At 39.1% G+C, this 14230-nt stretch overlaps 1 protein-coding gene across 1 annotated transcript in view; it reads right to left on the bottom strand.

The window, feature by feature from the left end:
- Positions 1-14230, bottom strand: part of TLN2 (talin 2) — a gene marked incomplete at its 5' end in the record, with an annotated part of 116469 nt that overhangs the window by 59949 nt on the left and 42290 nt on the right. Inside the window, 6 exons of the mRNA XM_082321027.1 lie at positions 940-1029; positions 4007-4100; positions 8123-8262; positions 10402-10599; positions 11639-11758; positions 12576-12784. Coding sequence (XP_082177153.1) covers positions 940-1029; positions 4007-4100; positions 8123-8262; positions 10402-10599; positions 11639-11758; positions 12576-12784 — 851 coding nt within the window. The remainder of the gene's footprint in view (positions 1-939; positions 1030-4006; positions 4101-8122; positions 8263-10401; positions 10600-11638; positions 11759-12575; positions 12785-14230) is intronic.

Below are 14230 nucleotides of genomic sequence, written 5' to 3' on the forward strand. Positions count from 1 at the left end.
ATAAACAATATTACAGTGCAAATGACTACGAGGATACAGAATTAACCCTCATTATTTTTGCTATCATCCACTAGTCATCACAGCTAGCCTGGCACGGGGTACATTTCATGGATTGCAGAACATGACAACCAATCCCACAGCCGCTGTTGACACATCTGGGATCTTCCTTGCCCCCAAACTCACTGAAACTCAGTGGAAATGAAATTGCATCTAGTCTGCTGGAACCATCTGAACATCAGAATACACATTAATTCCCACAGTGTCTCCCACTGAATTTAGTTTATTTTCTTTTAAAATTCAAAATAAGATCTGACTGCAGTAGAGCATCAGATGCAAGATGACATGCACTTAACATGATTAAGCACTTTCTTTTTCTTTTAGAGAAGGAAGGATCTGAGACAATTCCAACACATCAAATAATAAGGACACCAAAAGCAAAGCTTCAAAGAAAGATGTGTAGCATGGTATGCTTAAAAATAAGAGATTTCACACAGATTTTCTGATGTGCTGGAATATCTAGACCGCTCAGACATTTCTCTAAGCTGTTTTGCACAAAACAATACAACAATATTTCACTGCTAAGCCTCCCATTTACGCTTTGGGCTGTTCTAACATAGCTACAGTTAGAATACATCATGAAAGTATGACATGCTGTCCAATACACAGGAGAGGAAGGGAGAGAGGCGGAAACTTTAACAGCATTGCATACCAGTCACTTAATTAAAAATTTCTTACTAAGGCAGTCCGCATTCTAAGTGACCAAAACCTGAAATTACCTGCAAGAGACCTATCTCAGGCTGAGTTGTATCTAGAAATGCAGCATACATTTTAGCTATAAACACTGTGCTGTGTTTCTAACATGCTTTGATATGCATGTGGAAACTTCCGATAATCAAAGCGCACTTTACAGTTGGCAGATAGGTGGGAAAAGGAAATTACCTTCGAGTTTTCCATTACGCCCTCAATACAATCAAAATATGAGAGATCGCTCACAGGTTCATTGGGGTTATCCAGCATTCCCTTAACTGTCTGAAATAACGAAAGATACTCTGATTATTGACAGAGCCTGAAATACTGAGCTGAGAAGAACATAGACCACCACAACTATCCTGCTTATACCAGTGTCATCTTATGACTTTGTCTCCAGCAAGCAAACAAAACTACACACTCACTGAGGGCTCACGTACAGATAAGCGTGCTACACCTTAAATGCTGCCCTACATTAACTGAACTGTGGTAACTATACATTTGTGCACTACAACTCTGTTGGCAGTATAGGCTAATGTGGTTTACCTTGTGTTTGTGATGAGTGATTTATGGCCAGTTAGTGATGCTCAGCTGACATGAGGTAATCTGGTTTTCTGTTAGTTGTCAACAGTCTAATACATGTTTTCAAGTAGTATTTAAAATTTCATAAATGGAATTACAAGAGGCATAGGAAAACCAGCTACCATTTGTTGAGCACTGTCTAGAGATACAAAGGGCTACCAAACTAAGCACAAGTCAACCACCTGCCTGCCTCTTACTACTGTCAACAGATTCCACCAACATAGCTCCCTCTGCCAGAAAACTACATATACTAGTTGGGTTTAATTTCTTTTTCTGAGGTGATTCTGATTCCTGGAAATAACAACGTGAAAGTCAGTCACATATTCATTGAGAAGAATCAATGCATTTAGATAACAAAACTTGTAAAAAGCTGTAAAATGCAGCAGACTAATTCTCTTATACATAAAAAAATCTGCAATATGCCTTTTTCCAAGTTTGGAGGAACACTATTTTCTGCCAAATATCAGGTAGAAAATACTTCTAATCTTTTTGATGAAAGTGAAATCAGTAATTATAGAAAGATACTGACATCTGTATCTGACATTTGCCTTCCACCTGAAGGAAATCTAGGCACGATTTCGAACTCTTAGACTTTTCTCATAACTAAACTCCTAACATTAAGATACACCTACAATATTTTTAACAGCTCAGCTATTGCTTTTTAAAAGCTATAGTCTAACTTAAAGCCTTGCAGCAATTAAACTGTGAGGACAAGGTGATGTGAGGAAGAAGTCATATCTAGAAAACAGTTGCCAGCTGCCTCTCGTCTCTTTCTCAGTTCTTGCAGACATTGCAGCAACTCTTCATTGTTGTGCTCAATCTTTAAATAGCAACTTGTAAAGCAAACACTGTTCCTGCAATACTTGCACTACTATGGAGACAGAAGCCCTTGGAACGTAAGGAAAGAGAACAGCAAAACACCAGCCAGCACAACTTCCTACTGACATATATTTGCTATTACTAGAACACCTTTGTTAATCCTTTCAGCTGAAATTCTGGGCAAGTTCAGCTATCTCATTGGAGGTCATACAGTAAGGTCCTCTCTAAACACAGTTTTCCAGAGCCTCCAGGGAATACTACAGAGCATACTGACAGTCTCAGAGCATACCGACAATCCAAGCTGAGACACACTCTTTCTACAGAAACAATACTTTTTAATACTTTTAAGAAGCCTTGGGGAGACTAGAAATAGTAGGTGACGGATTGGGGAAATGAAGGGAAGAGCTTAATCATTGTAAAGAGAAATTGAAAGTTAAGAATGCTTCACCCAAAATCTGACAGGTTCCTCAAGTCACTTTGATACCAGTCTCCGGTCTGGTTTCAGGACTGTGTGGTTTTGCCTCAGTTTCCCTTTTCTCAGAAATTAATCTAATTTCATACACCCTGGCTTTTCTTGCCAGCTGTCCCTCTTAGGCAAGTGTTTTCTGAAGTTCAGGATGCTACAGATCCTTCTGCCTTTCCTGGGCTCTGCTCGCAATCCATGCAAGCCATGCTATCGGCACAGAACCCTCTGCAATGGCTTCTTAAGGCTGTTCTGCCCTACATTTCTCCCCTAAGCTCTCAGTTTTCTGTGGTTCATTAGCCGGGAATTCTGACCTTTCACATCCCTGCTGTTTTGCAGATCTCTCCCCATTAGTCTTTCAGGAAGTCCTGAGAGAAATGGTGCTTCGTTCCCTGTGCTTGCTCCACCTCTACATTCTGCAGCAATTTCAGTCAGCCATTACGTTACAGCCCAATTTCCAGTTTTCTCTTTCTATTATTTGGACTTGCTGCCACTCCCTTTAACCAAGGGGAGAACACTTCTAAGCTCAAGAAGCTAAGAATTCAGAAGCACAAAGCAGCTCCTAGACAAACTCCTACCAATATTCTGGCATGACGACTGTGGACTTGCATATCACAAAAGCTCACAATATCCTGGAATGCACTGCAACGACGTATGTATCCTTTTGATATCAAGGGGTAGAAATAAAAAGCTTGAAGGTATTTTATGTTTTTCACACAGGCCAGATATCCCTCAATGTTCTGACCTTGACAGCAAACAAACATTTAGTTTAATTAAAAAGATACTATTTCCTACTACTGTAAGCGGCTGTCTCTGTGGTCAGTGCACAGCCTTAGAATTAGGTCTTTCAACTGACCTGCTACCCGCTATTTAGCCAGCCAAACATTTCACTCATGAACCAGAACATACCTTGCAAACACATGTCCTGACACACGTCGTATCAGCTTGGCTGTGACAAAGCACATACACAGCATCAATAATCTACACTAAGAAATGGCAGGGAGCAACAGGACAAAAGATGGTAAGCGTCATCCTAAAGTGGGATGTCAGTAACAACATTCTATAAGCAGAAAAACGCAACTCCCTCCAGTGCACTGCTGGTAGCAGGAATGTCCATCTTGTCATGATTCGTCCTTAATTCACAGTAAGTATGAATAATAAGGACTAAACTGTACCTTTTGAGGGGCAGGGAAGAGGAGATGGGGACAGGGCAGCAAATTTCATTCTGGCCAAAACTACAAGATGTTCACAGAGGTTCTATGCTTACCTCGTATGCAATTAAAACCCCTGCCACAGATATCAAGTGAGAAGACAGTGACAGCAGCTAATCGGACAAAGAAAACAAACATTTTGGGCCCATTTTTAGTCATAAGAACTTTTGAAATATAGTAATACCTCCAATTCTCTGAGCGCATTATCACATTCCTTCTGCCCGGGAGCTTGCTGGGTACATAGTGTGATGAGCTGGTTTATACTCTCAGTCACAGCTCTAGGGAGAGTAGAAGGGAAAAAAGGTGTATTTTAAAGTTAAACTATTTCTCTTATTAAAAATTTTGTTTCATTAACTGTACATTGCATAAAGATTTAAAACTTTGATGTTCTACTACATTTTTTTCTTTTCAGTGTTTGGGGATTAACTGTATGTTAAACACTTCACCTAGAGACCTCTCCATTAACAAGCTTCATAGGAGCAAAAACATTCTCACTAAAGCATTTGATAGTGATCCACACCTGAAAATCTAACCCTTCAGTGTGAACAGTTGAGAAGTTAGTCCAGAAGAAACAGAAGCTTCATCTCAAAGCAACAAGTGTATTGGGTGTCTGCACAAGGTTTTGGCTGCAGGGGTGGCCTCTGTAAGAGGAGGCCAGGGGCTGCCCCATGCTGGGCACAGCTGGTTCCAGACAGCTCCAAAAGACCCACCGCAGGACACAGCTGAGCCCAGCAGCCAAGGTGGTGGCACCTCTGGGAAAACATCGTTAAGAAAGGGCAAAACATCACATGGCAGCGGGCCAAGTTCAACCCACTACACTAGCACACCGACATAACTTAGTTGCTAAAAGGTATTTTAGTACTTCTCCAGGTCTGATAATTAACTGAATCATTTCTCAAGTAGCACCCCAGAGGTCTTAAAAGACACAGAAGCAAGTGGCCAGTATGTAAAAAAATGTTTGAATGTAAAGTTATACTATATACCCTTTGCTAGAAGCCTTGTGTCTTGTCTGACATAATGTATTACATGCACACACACACGCGTGCATATTCCTGCTATGTATTTCCAGTCTGTTATCAAGCTGGTTTTTTTCCTCTTTAACTAATCATTGATATTCTCTGAGTCAACATGCATCGGCTCCCTTAGGTTTAAATCCACAGAGAACAAGATATTTTTGCGTTACTTTTCTATGGGAGTTTACAGTTCTGGTGCTCTTGAGCACAGGCTGAATCTGACATACAATATAGTCATTATTTGTGTTTCTGATGAATGCACTGATATTAAGCAAAATTCGTCATAACTCCATTCATTTTAGACTAACCACCCAGGAAAGCAGGTTCTAGAAGAAGAGGCTTTGCAGGAGGGAGTAGAGGTCTGCCATTCATTGTTATTAATCAAAGATCATTTTCTATAGCTAGGCATGCTGTCACCAATTTGCAAAAACTTAGCTTGTATTGTGACATTATAGTGGAATGCAAGTATTTTGTGTTTTTTCCCATGGCAAATTCAAAAATGAGTGAAACTGGAGTGCATGGAGAACACGCTTTTCTCTGGCCTTGAACACTCTGTATGGCATTTGGATTATTTCCTCTTTAAGAAAACTGGCACTTGATAACATGACTGGTAACATCAATAGATGGTATCATACTGTTACGAAAGGAAACAGTATGTGCTTATTACATATACACCAAGTTTTATGTTTAATTCCAGGGCAAAAAAGAACGGAAACTAAAAGACATATTTGTTTAACTGAGACTCCTAGCTTTTTCAGTAACTTTGGTGTCTTTGTGGAGCCATTTCTCCCAACTTCCTCTGCCTTTTAGGACTGTTACATATATATGTCTTGTGGCCTGTCCGGCATACTGTATTATACACACGTAGTCCTGCCATGTACTTATATAGTCTGTTATCAAGTTTGGATTTTTTTCTTTAACTAATCATTGATATTCTCTGAATCAATGTATGTGTGTATATAAAAATATTTTTACAATTATTATCTGTCTCTGAAAAATAACATGCATGGCTTCACCAACATAACATCAATACAAATGATGGATTCTCAACTGCCTGAACATCAGTGACTTCTATACATCCAAAAAATGTCATTGCGCACAGACATATGAATAGATGGCAAAAATGGAAGGTTCTGTTCACTCCCAGAGAAGCTTCATGCAAAAATATCTTGCCCACTGTTGTTTTTAATCTAGAGAGACAATGCATGTTGACTCAGAGAATATCCGTAATGAAAGAAAAAACACCAAACCTGATAGTAGACTAGAACTGTCAGCTTTGTAGAGGATGCAATGCAGTCTCATGAATATCATTACTACACACCAGGTACCTGTATCCAGGAACACACCCAATGTACAAGCATTACTTTTAAAACTATTTAGAAGCAGTAGAACCAGGAAGGTGGCCCCTCAAACATGAACCACAAAGTGGAAGAGGACTGCTAAGACTCTAAAAGCCACATTTGTTTTCATCAAATACAGCATATAAATACTTGGATCCTTCAGGGAACTCAGCCACTGTTGCAGTCCTATGAGACTGTTGGAGGAAGTCAAGAAAAATGCCTCCACAAGGAGGCCAAAGCTACTGAAAAAGTTGGAGCGTCTATTATAGCTGGAACAAAAGGGAAAGAAAGGAAAGAAAATACAAGAAGATTAATCACAGTACCGCAGAAGATGAGAGAAAAATGAGAAGATAAGCCATCTTATAAACAGGAAGCAAAGGAAGCTGTGCCTCTTTTTTCATTTTCATGAGAAAAGAGAAAGTAAAAATACTTGACCCTGACCATATCATAGCAGGGAAAGAACAGAGCTCTGGCAAGCTTGTCACAAGCAGCCACAGAGGATTTGAGAAGGATCTCCCTAGCGTCTTAAACACAAATTGAGAATTGATACAGTATTTACTTTTCATGGTTATCTGATGTCTATGTAAAGTCTTATGCATGCAGACACACATGCACACGCTAACAGCATGGCAAAATAGAACATCTAAAGGCTCTGCATGGCTTGCCTCCCTTTTTTTATTACATGCCACTACAGAGGAAATACCAGCCTGGCAGAAACTAAAAACTAACTGGGCTTCACTGGGGACACTACCTTCCTCTATGCTCCAAACAGGAATGCTCCAAGCCTAAAGCAGAAATCTGTAGCAGTCTCATGCTGCGGCAACAACAAAAGCTCATGTAACTCCTTCACTTTTAAGCAGTGTGCCTTTCCTTACCTACAATTTTCCTAGAAGCTGTTTATTTCTGGGGAGACAAGATGGATGTCAGATTTTTTTTTTTTAAACAAATATGACAAAGTAAAGTAGCATAACTTCTTTAAGAAGTCCTTTATTAAAGGAGTGGATTTATTTAAAAAAAAAAAAAAGTTATTGCTATTAGAAAGGGATGATTCAAAGGTCCAGGACAAACATAAACTACATTATCCCCAAAGAAGTAACAGTCTTAACTTAGTTCCTCTCTAGGCTAAACTTTGTGGGTGTAAACGTTTTGGAAGACAGTAAGTCACATCCACACAATGTCAGACATTCACCTGATTTAATGTTGACATTTCTAGGTGTGATGTCTATCTGTCCTTCAGCAGTTCCCTTCCAGTTTGATATTTGAACATTCCGTTTACAAACTTAGAGAATTGAATAAAAAGTTAATTCGGAAAAAAAAAATTGTGAAAAGGATTTGACAAAGTGCAGGAGAGGCAATTATCCAGTCAAACACTGAAATGTGGTGTTATTTTTCACATAAACGCTGAACACCTTGACTGAGAAATAGGGTCCACAAGATGAAATTCAGGGCATGGCTGACAGAATCCTTAAAGTAAGGGTATCTTCCACCAAATAAACATAGCATCTAACCCCTTCAAGTGTTTTTGATCATACACACATACACACTGTTAGTGATAGGTAGCCACAACATGACTTTTAAGCACATTCTATAGAAGAGCATTATTCAGTTTCTTTTCTTTGTTAGGGATCGAGAGGCTTACTGTTAGCTACTGCCTTGTCAGAACACAGATGGTAAAAAAAAGTAGGTAACACACACTAGTCCCTTTCAAAAACCAGGCCAACTCTGCAATTGTTGGTTCTTATTTCCACCAAAGGTAACAAGTTATGCCAGTTAAGGAACTACTACAAAATAAGGAGTTTTCCTCCGGCCTGCTTTCATTTAAATAGAACTGCAGGTTCCAACCACTCAGTTAACTGTCAATAGCAGAATAATATATAAACACATTGTAAATATCACAGAGAAAAGCAAATATCTTAGGAAAACCTAAAGCATTCAACACATCCTTACCTTGCTGCTGCTGCTAAGAGGTTCTTGGCATTAGGAGCTCCAGGATCAACAGACAGAGACTTGGCAGCTAGTAACAGCTTGCTGGAAGCCATAGAGATGCTCTTGAGGTTACCTATTACTTGAATCTGGTCCTCTTTAGTCTGAAAAGCCACAGCAGCATAACATTAAGTGCAGAGTTTGCAATAAAGAGTGTGCTAAAACCACATTTGGAAACCCAGTTTGTTTATCCACCTGAAACCAGCGATATGCAGGGGACCATAGTCCGGAGAAGCACATGGACCAAAGCCTCTGTTCACCGGGACAGGTGCCTCTAGCTTCACTTACGTAACAGAAAAAGAAACCCATGTAACAAATAGCTTGGTTTCTAACAATGGCAGTATTCACAAATGAGCAAGGGAGAAACTTTACTACTTGTTGAACAATGCTTTTGTTGTCAAGACTCTCATGCGTCTCTGCCTGGCACAACTGATCCACATTATTCAGTGTACACTGTCAGTATTCTAGCATCCTCTGTGTAACCCACAGGCTCTCTAGCATCTAACTGGGATTACTCACACAGAAAGATCCCTCCAGAAAGTCCTCTATCCCAAGAAAATAAGTTTCTATAAGCCTACTTTGGTAAACATTCTGAATTGGATGTTTTATTACTTATTTTAAGCCATTGCTTGAAAAGGAAAACCTGCATATACATACAACTACAGGAAAGTACTGCATTATCACAGCAAATAGCTGTGACTAAATTCTTCTGTCAATGATTAACAGAAGTGAATCTGTTCCTTCTAACAGTCTGTTCAGGGTTTTATGTAAAGAGGTTGCATAGTACTCAGCTGATGTGAATAGCTTGTACTCTATATTTACATTCTGCTTCCTCCCTACCCCCCCATTTTTCTGCCCATCCAAAATACCTGGTGTTGCTTCTGTTCAGGCCAACTAACCAGAACAGACAGAAAGCATTCTCTTTTGAAAGATCATTCATTAATAACTAAGATGGTTATCATCCCCTATGTCAGCAGGATAAGCAAATTGGCAAGGGCCACAAGGGCTGGAATTCTCTTTTCAAGTAGCTGTTTGCAGTATCATTTCTACCTTTGCCTTCATTGAATTGCCCCAAACAAAACATTCTAAAAGCCAATGAGGCCTATGGCTAAAATGACAGTCAGGTACCTAACTTCTACTCAGTTTCAAAGAATCAGCTGATATTTGGTGCCTAACTCACTTCATGGATCTGGAACCTGAATGATTAAGTTTTGATGGAGAATAATCAGCAGTCATTGTCCGATCTCTCTACTCAGGTCTATCTACAAACCATCTGCTCTATAGAGACACTTCATAAATGACTTCAAAGGACTGGCACACTGAAGACTTTCTGCTAGTTTTCTTTCAGCAATCATTTCTTAGGTTTGCAAGTTCCTCCTACTAACTAGGGCAAAACAGCCTGCAGATTCTTTTTTCTGCAAGTCCTCCTAGCTCTCCTGGCACATGATCCTTTTTTATATGCTGACATTTGTTAAGTTAAATCATCTCCAAATGACCAATCAGTGTAATTCAGTACACCTAAACCCAGTAAGATAAAATGAAGGAGATCTCTTCAACTTCAAATGAGTACCTAGACTACCAGGAATAAGCTAGGTAATGCGTGACAACATTCCTGATTGTTACGAAGTTCATCAGTATAGAACTCTGCCAGATTTTAAATCACTAAACAGAAGTCCAAGTGCTTGCTGTCAGATCGATGGCATTTTAGCCAGCCCTCTTCAAATGCTTGCTCCACTCTATAGCAGGTCAACACCAGCACTCACCATAGAGCAATATGAAGTCTGGATTTGAAATGCGTCTTTTTCTCCCTCTACTTAAAGCACTTGAAAATTAGCAAAGAAAGGTGCTAAATTTTGAAAAGTGTTCACATAAATCATGCTCCATGGTAGTTCTGTCAAAATAGAAGCAACCCTTTCCATAAGCTCTGAGAGGTTCAGAACACCTTTGTACCTTCAGATACACAGCTCAAATAAGTTAGCAGCCCAAACTAGACAGTATGAAGTCATATTTCTGACTGGGCACAGGAACAATTACCAGTATCCTGCATAAAATGCAAATGCTGAGTTGAATTCACTCTGGATAACCAGTTATGGATGACTGCTTCATAACAAACATCAGCTGTCATATTTGGATAGGCTCACACTAGCATATTGTACTGTGCTACAGGATAACCAAGATACTGCACTGCAAGATACTATGCCCAAGATAACCCTTGGTCCCAATTAGCAAGATAAAAAACTTACTTGTGCTTGGCCAGCCATTTCAATACCAGCATCAAGAAATTCATCAAAATCATCGCTGAATTTTCCAGAGGCTGCAGCCAGTTCCCCACTTTGGCCCCGTGTAGCATGGACGACTTCTCCTGCTGACTGATTCAGGTCTGCTGCTGCCTGGTTCAGTTCACTCTGAGCTTCTTGAAATGACTTAGAACTTGGAGGTAGCTGTAAGAGACCAAGTGCCATATTTTATTGTCTATCACGTCACACCAGCCCTTCACAACTGGAAAGTTCAACACAATTCAAGAACACTATATGCAATACAGTTGTGAGCTTCACATACAAGCTAGAATGGAGTACTGCAACTGGACTGCTAGTGATTTAGTTCTGGATGCAGAATAGTCCAACTATGGGATAGCTATCAACCAGAAATCTATACAAGGACCTTAGTCTCACTGTTTCTTTCAGGGGACAGACAAGTACGTAAGCCTTTCAAGGGACAGAGATGACGATAGCTATTTTATGGTTCAACTACAAAATTCAAAGTGATGAACTCAGTGGCAAAAATTGGAGAATTTTAGTCTCCAAGTCACCATTCACTTCCACAAACAAGCTTTCCAGAAAACCACACCAGTATTGGCAGCTCTTCACAATGACTGTAAACTCCCAACCTGGTTTCACCAAAAGGCATTGCACAAACATATCAAAATACAATTCCTCCTTCATTCACAGGGTAGCAGGATCACTGATAGGTATAAAAAAAAGTTGTTCAAATCATATAACCTTCTGGCAAATTACCAGTGCACAAAGGGGTTTTTTTGACATGGATGCAGTTAAACAGAAATATAACAATTCTTCTCCTTGCACAAAATGACCATATATGCACCAAACATTTTTTGACTGACCACAATGCTCCTTAAACTGAACGGATGACTTCTAGCTAGGAGATGGATTATAATTTTCAAATTTTCATATTCTTCAAAATGTTGTCACAGTTGGCATTTTCAAAAAAACCACACTAATGGTGATCTACGAGAACAACTTTAATACTGCCTTCATAAGCCACAGATACATTTTACCTTTCCCATAAACTAGAACAACAGCACTTCAGCCAAAGTAGCAGCACGTAAAGTTGCACAATCTTAAACAAAACTTATTTGGAGTACACTTAGGGCACATTTACTACATAATAATTTGACAATGGGGAACCCAGATCTGCTTTTCAGTTCTCTGAAACTTATTTCTGTGTTAAAAGACATCTCACCGAATCAACAAGGAGCTTCTTGCTAGATTCCCCGATACTCTTCAAGGCCACATCCACATCCTTTTGTCCAGGCAGACAATTCACGCAGTTATTCAAGGAGTGAGACACTGCTTTTGCCACCTACAACACATAAGTAAACACATCCACACCGAGAAAAGCTTAAGTGATCATTTATCTAATAGGAGGCACATTCTATAGCCAACAATTCCTACATTCCGACTCCAAGACCATTTTTTGAGGCTTGTGACTTTCTTGATTTGCTCACCTGTAGTCTAGCAGTAGGCATTATTTATGCTCACCCATTTGACAGGACAGTGTTGGCAGGGCAGCTCTACAACTGCTCCTGGCACCTGGGATAAAGGCTGCAGCGCTACAGATAAGGGAATGCCCCTGAAGTTAACCTTATACTAATCACAGAAATCCTTTGCATGCTACTTTTTTGAGACAAAGTCCTGATTAAAACAAATGTCTCCCCATAAGATATTATTTAAAATACAGACCAATTATAGAACTTTTCAAACCAGTAAAAAAAGAACTCGTTACTCCTTAAAGTCTTCAAAGGCAGTGGTGCCACATATGTAGAAAACGTGCATTCACTTTTTGAATATAACGCAAATACAGATCCTTCATTTGACAGTGATCAGTTTAACAGTTGTTTCATTTTCGCAGTCAAGCAGCCTGCTCAAATATGTTGTGCGTAAAAGCACTTAACTCCATCTTTGTATAAGTTTATTTTTCTAAAAGATGACTAAAACGCCATACTTCGCACCATCTGCACTGTTTAACATAAGCACGATGTTACTATCTGAGAGTTGCTGGAAGGACTAGAAAGCTGACATTCCTTGCAGCCTTATTTTCTATTGTTCTCTCTCATTATTTAATGCTGTGTTTCACTGGGTGTTTGATAATTTATGTAGCTGCTCTAGTCGCAACTTACCTGGGCTAACCTCTGCTGACTCTCTGCATCCCCTGGTGCAGCCAGGGCCTGCTTCGCCTCCTGAATAAGCATAGCAGAGCCTTCCATGACATCCCTTGCTGAATCCAACATTGCATGTGCTGCCACAGGGTCTGTAGTAGATGCTGCAACCCCTCGCGCTGCCTGAGCCAAAGTCTTCAAAGCCTGAGCAGTTTCTCTGGCAGCAACTCCTATGTTCAGATTTCATCAAGGATTCTATTAGCGTCCTTGAAGACAATCTTTGCATTTTATGACAGATGAATTTGCAGGTAATGATCCCATTGCAAATGCAGTTTAAAAGAAAATCTTCAAACATGAGCACATTTAAAATACACAGCATCATTTGCCTAGAGAAATGCCTGTAGTGAAGCCATAAAGTAAATATTATACCCCAAAGACCACGTTCCAGGCACAGCTCTACATCAGTTTACTAAATCTTAGTAAAGCACTGAAAAAGAAGAAAATCTAAAACCTAGAAATGAGGAAAAACTCGTACTCTAAGCTATAGGGGAAAGTGATTGTCTGCAAGAATGGTGTACATGATTTCAGAGCCACAGTGTCTCTGCTGCTTACTGAAAATGCAACTTTGGATTTTTTTGAGAATAAAACCAGCAATAGTTTAAAGTTCAAGCAATTAAAAAAATTATAAGGGATCATTAGGGATGACAGAACTTGCTATAACCTAACATCACTGTGAGTACAAGCACATAAAAAATAACTGAATCAAGTCACAGAGAGGATGTAATGAAATTAATTTCTGTGATCTGTCTGGTCAACATATAGGACATTCATCATCTCTAGCACTAAGGTGTACAACTGTATGAATAATGGTCCCATTCTTCTATTTTTGAAATTTAATTCAGCCCTTAATGAAAACCAATATAAAATAGTCTCTTAAAAGACCTTAATTAGCATATAGTCTAGTCAACAACACATGCAATTAATATAGGTAGTATATTTTGAGTGATAACCTTAAAATCATGCTATTCCTACCAAAAGAAAGCTGTAGGAAAGGTTCATATTTGTACTATAAGACCTCTTGGTTATTCATATTTAGGCATTAAAAATAACTAGAATGTTCTAATACCCCTACTGGAAATATTTAGAAAGCTGGGACATCACAACCAAATACAACCCACGAAGTGGCCATGTTAGCATTTTAACACCAGTGCCTTTTAACATTTTCTCTTCTGATAAACTGAACATTTCTAAACACAGAAAATTTAGAAGATAATGAAAAGCAAGTGATATTATATCTCAAAATAAAGCCAAGCTAGGCAGAGAAACAGTACTGCCTACATTGCAGTTCCAACCTTTCTATTTGACAAACCACAGAGAGCTTTCTACATTATTAATTTAAAGAAAATTTCAGGAAAAATACACACAGGTTTTACTTCCTTTATTTAAAGTACCAGTAACCATCTTTTTAAGCTTGACTTAATTTATCAGAGCACCACAAAATAAAAAGGTCTGATTGTTTCGCTTTCAATTTGATGCTGCTTTCATCCTCTACAATGACTTTCAGTACAAAGTGAAAAGAAACTTACTGTGACAGTTGCAGACAAGAGGGAATTATTAAATAGTGAATATAAGCTGTAAAGAATTTTTATTATAGAGAAGCTGTAGAATGTCATAAT

This window comes from Platalea leucorodia (assembly GCF_965183815.1).
Source record: "Platalea leucorodia genome assembly, chromosome: 9".
In the NCBI taxonomy this organism is placed as follows: Eukaryota; Metazoa; Chordata; class Aves; order Pelecaniformes; family Threskiornithidae; genus Platalea; species Platalea leucorodia.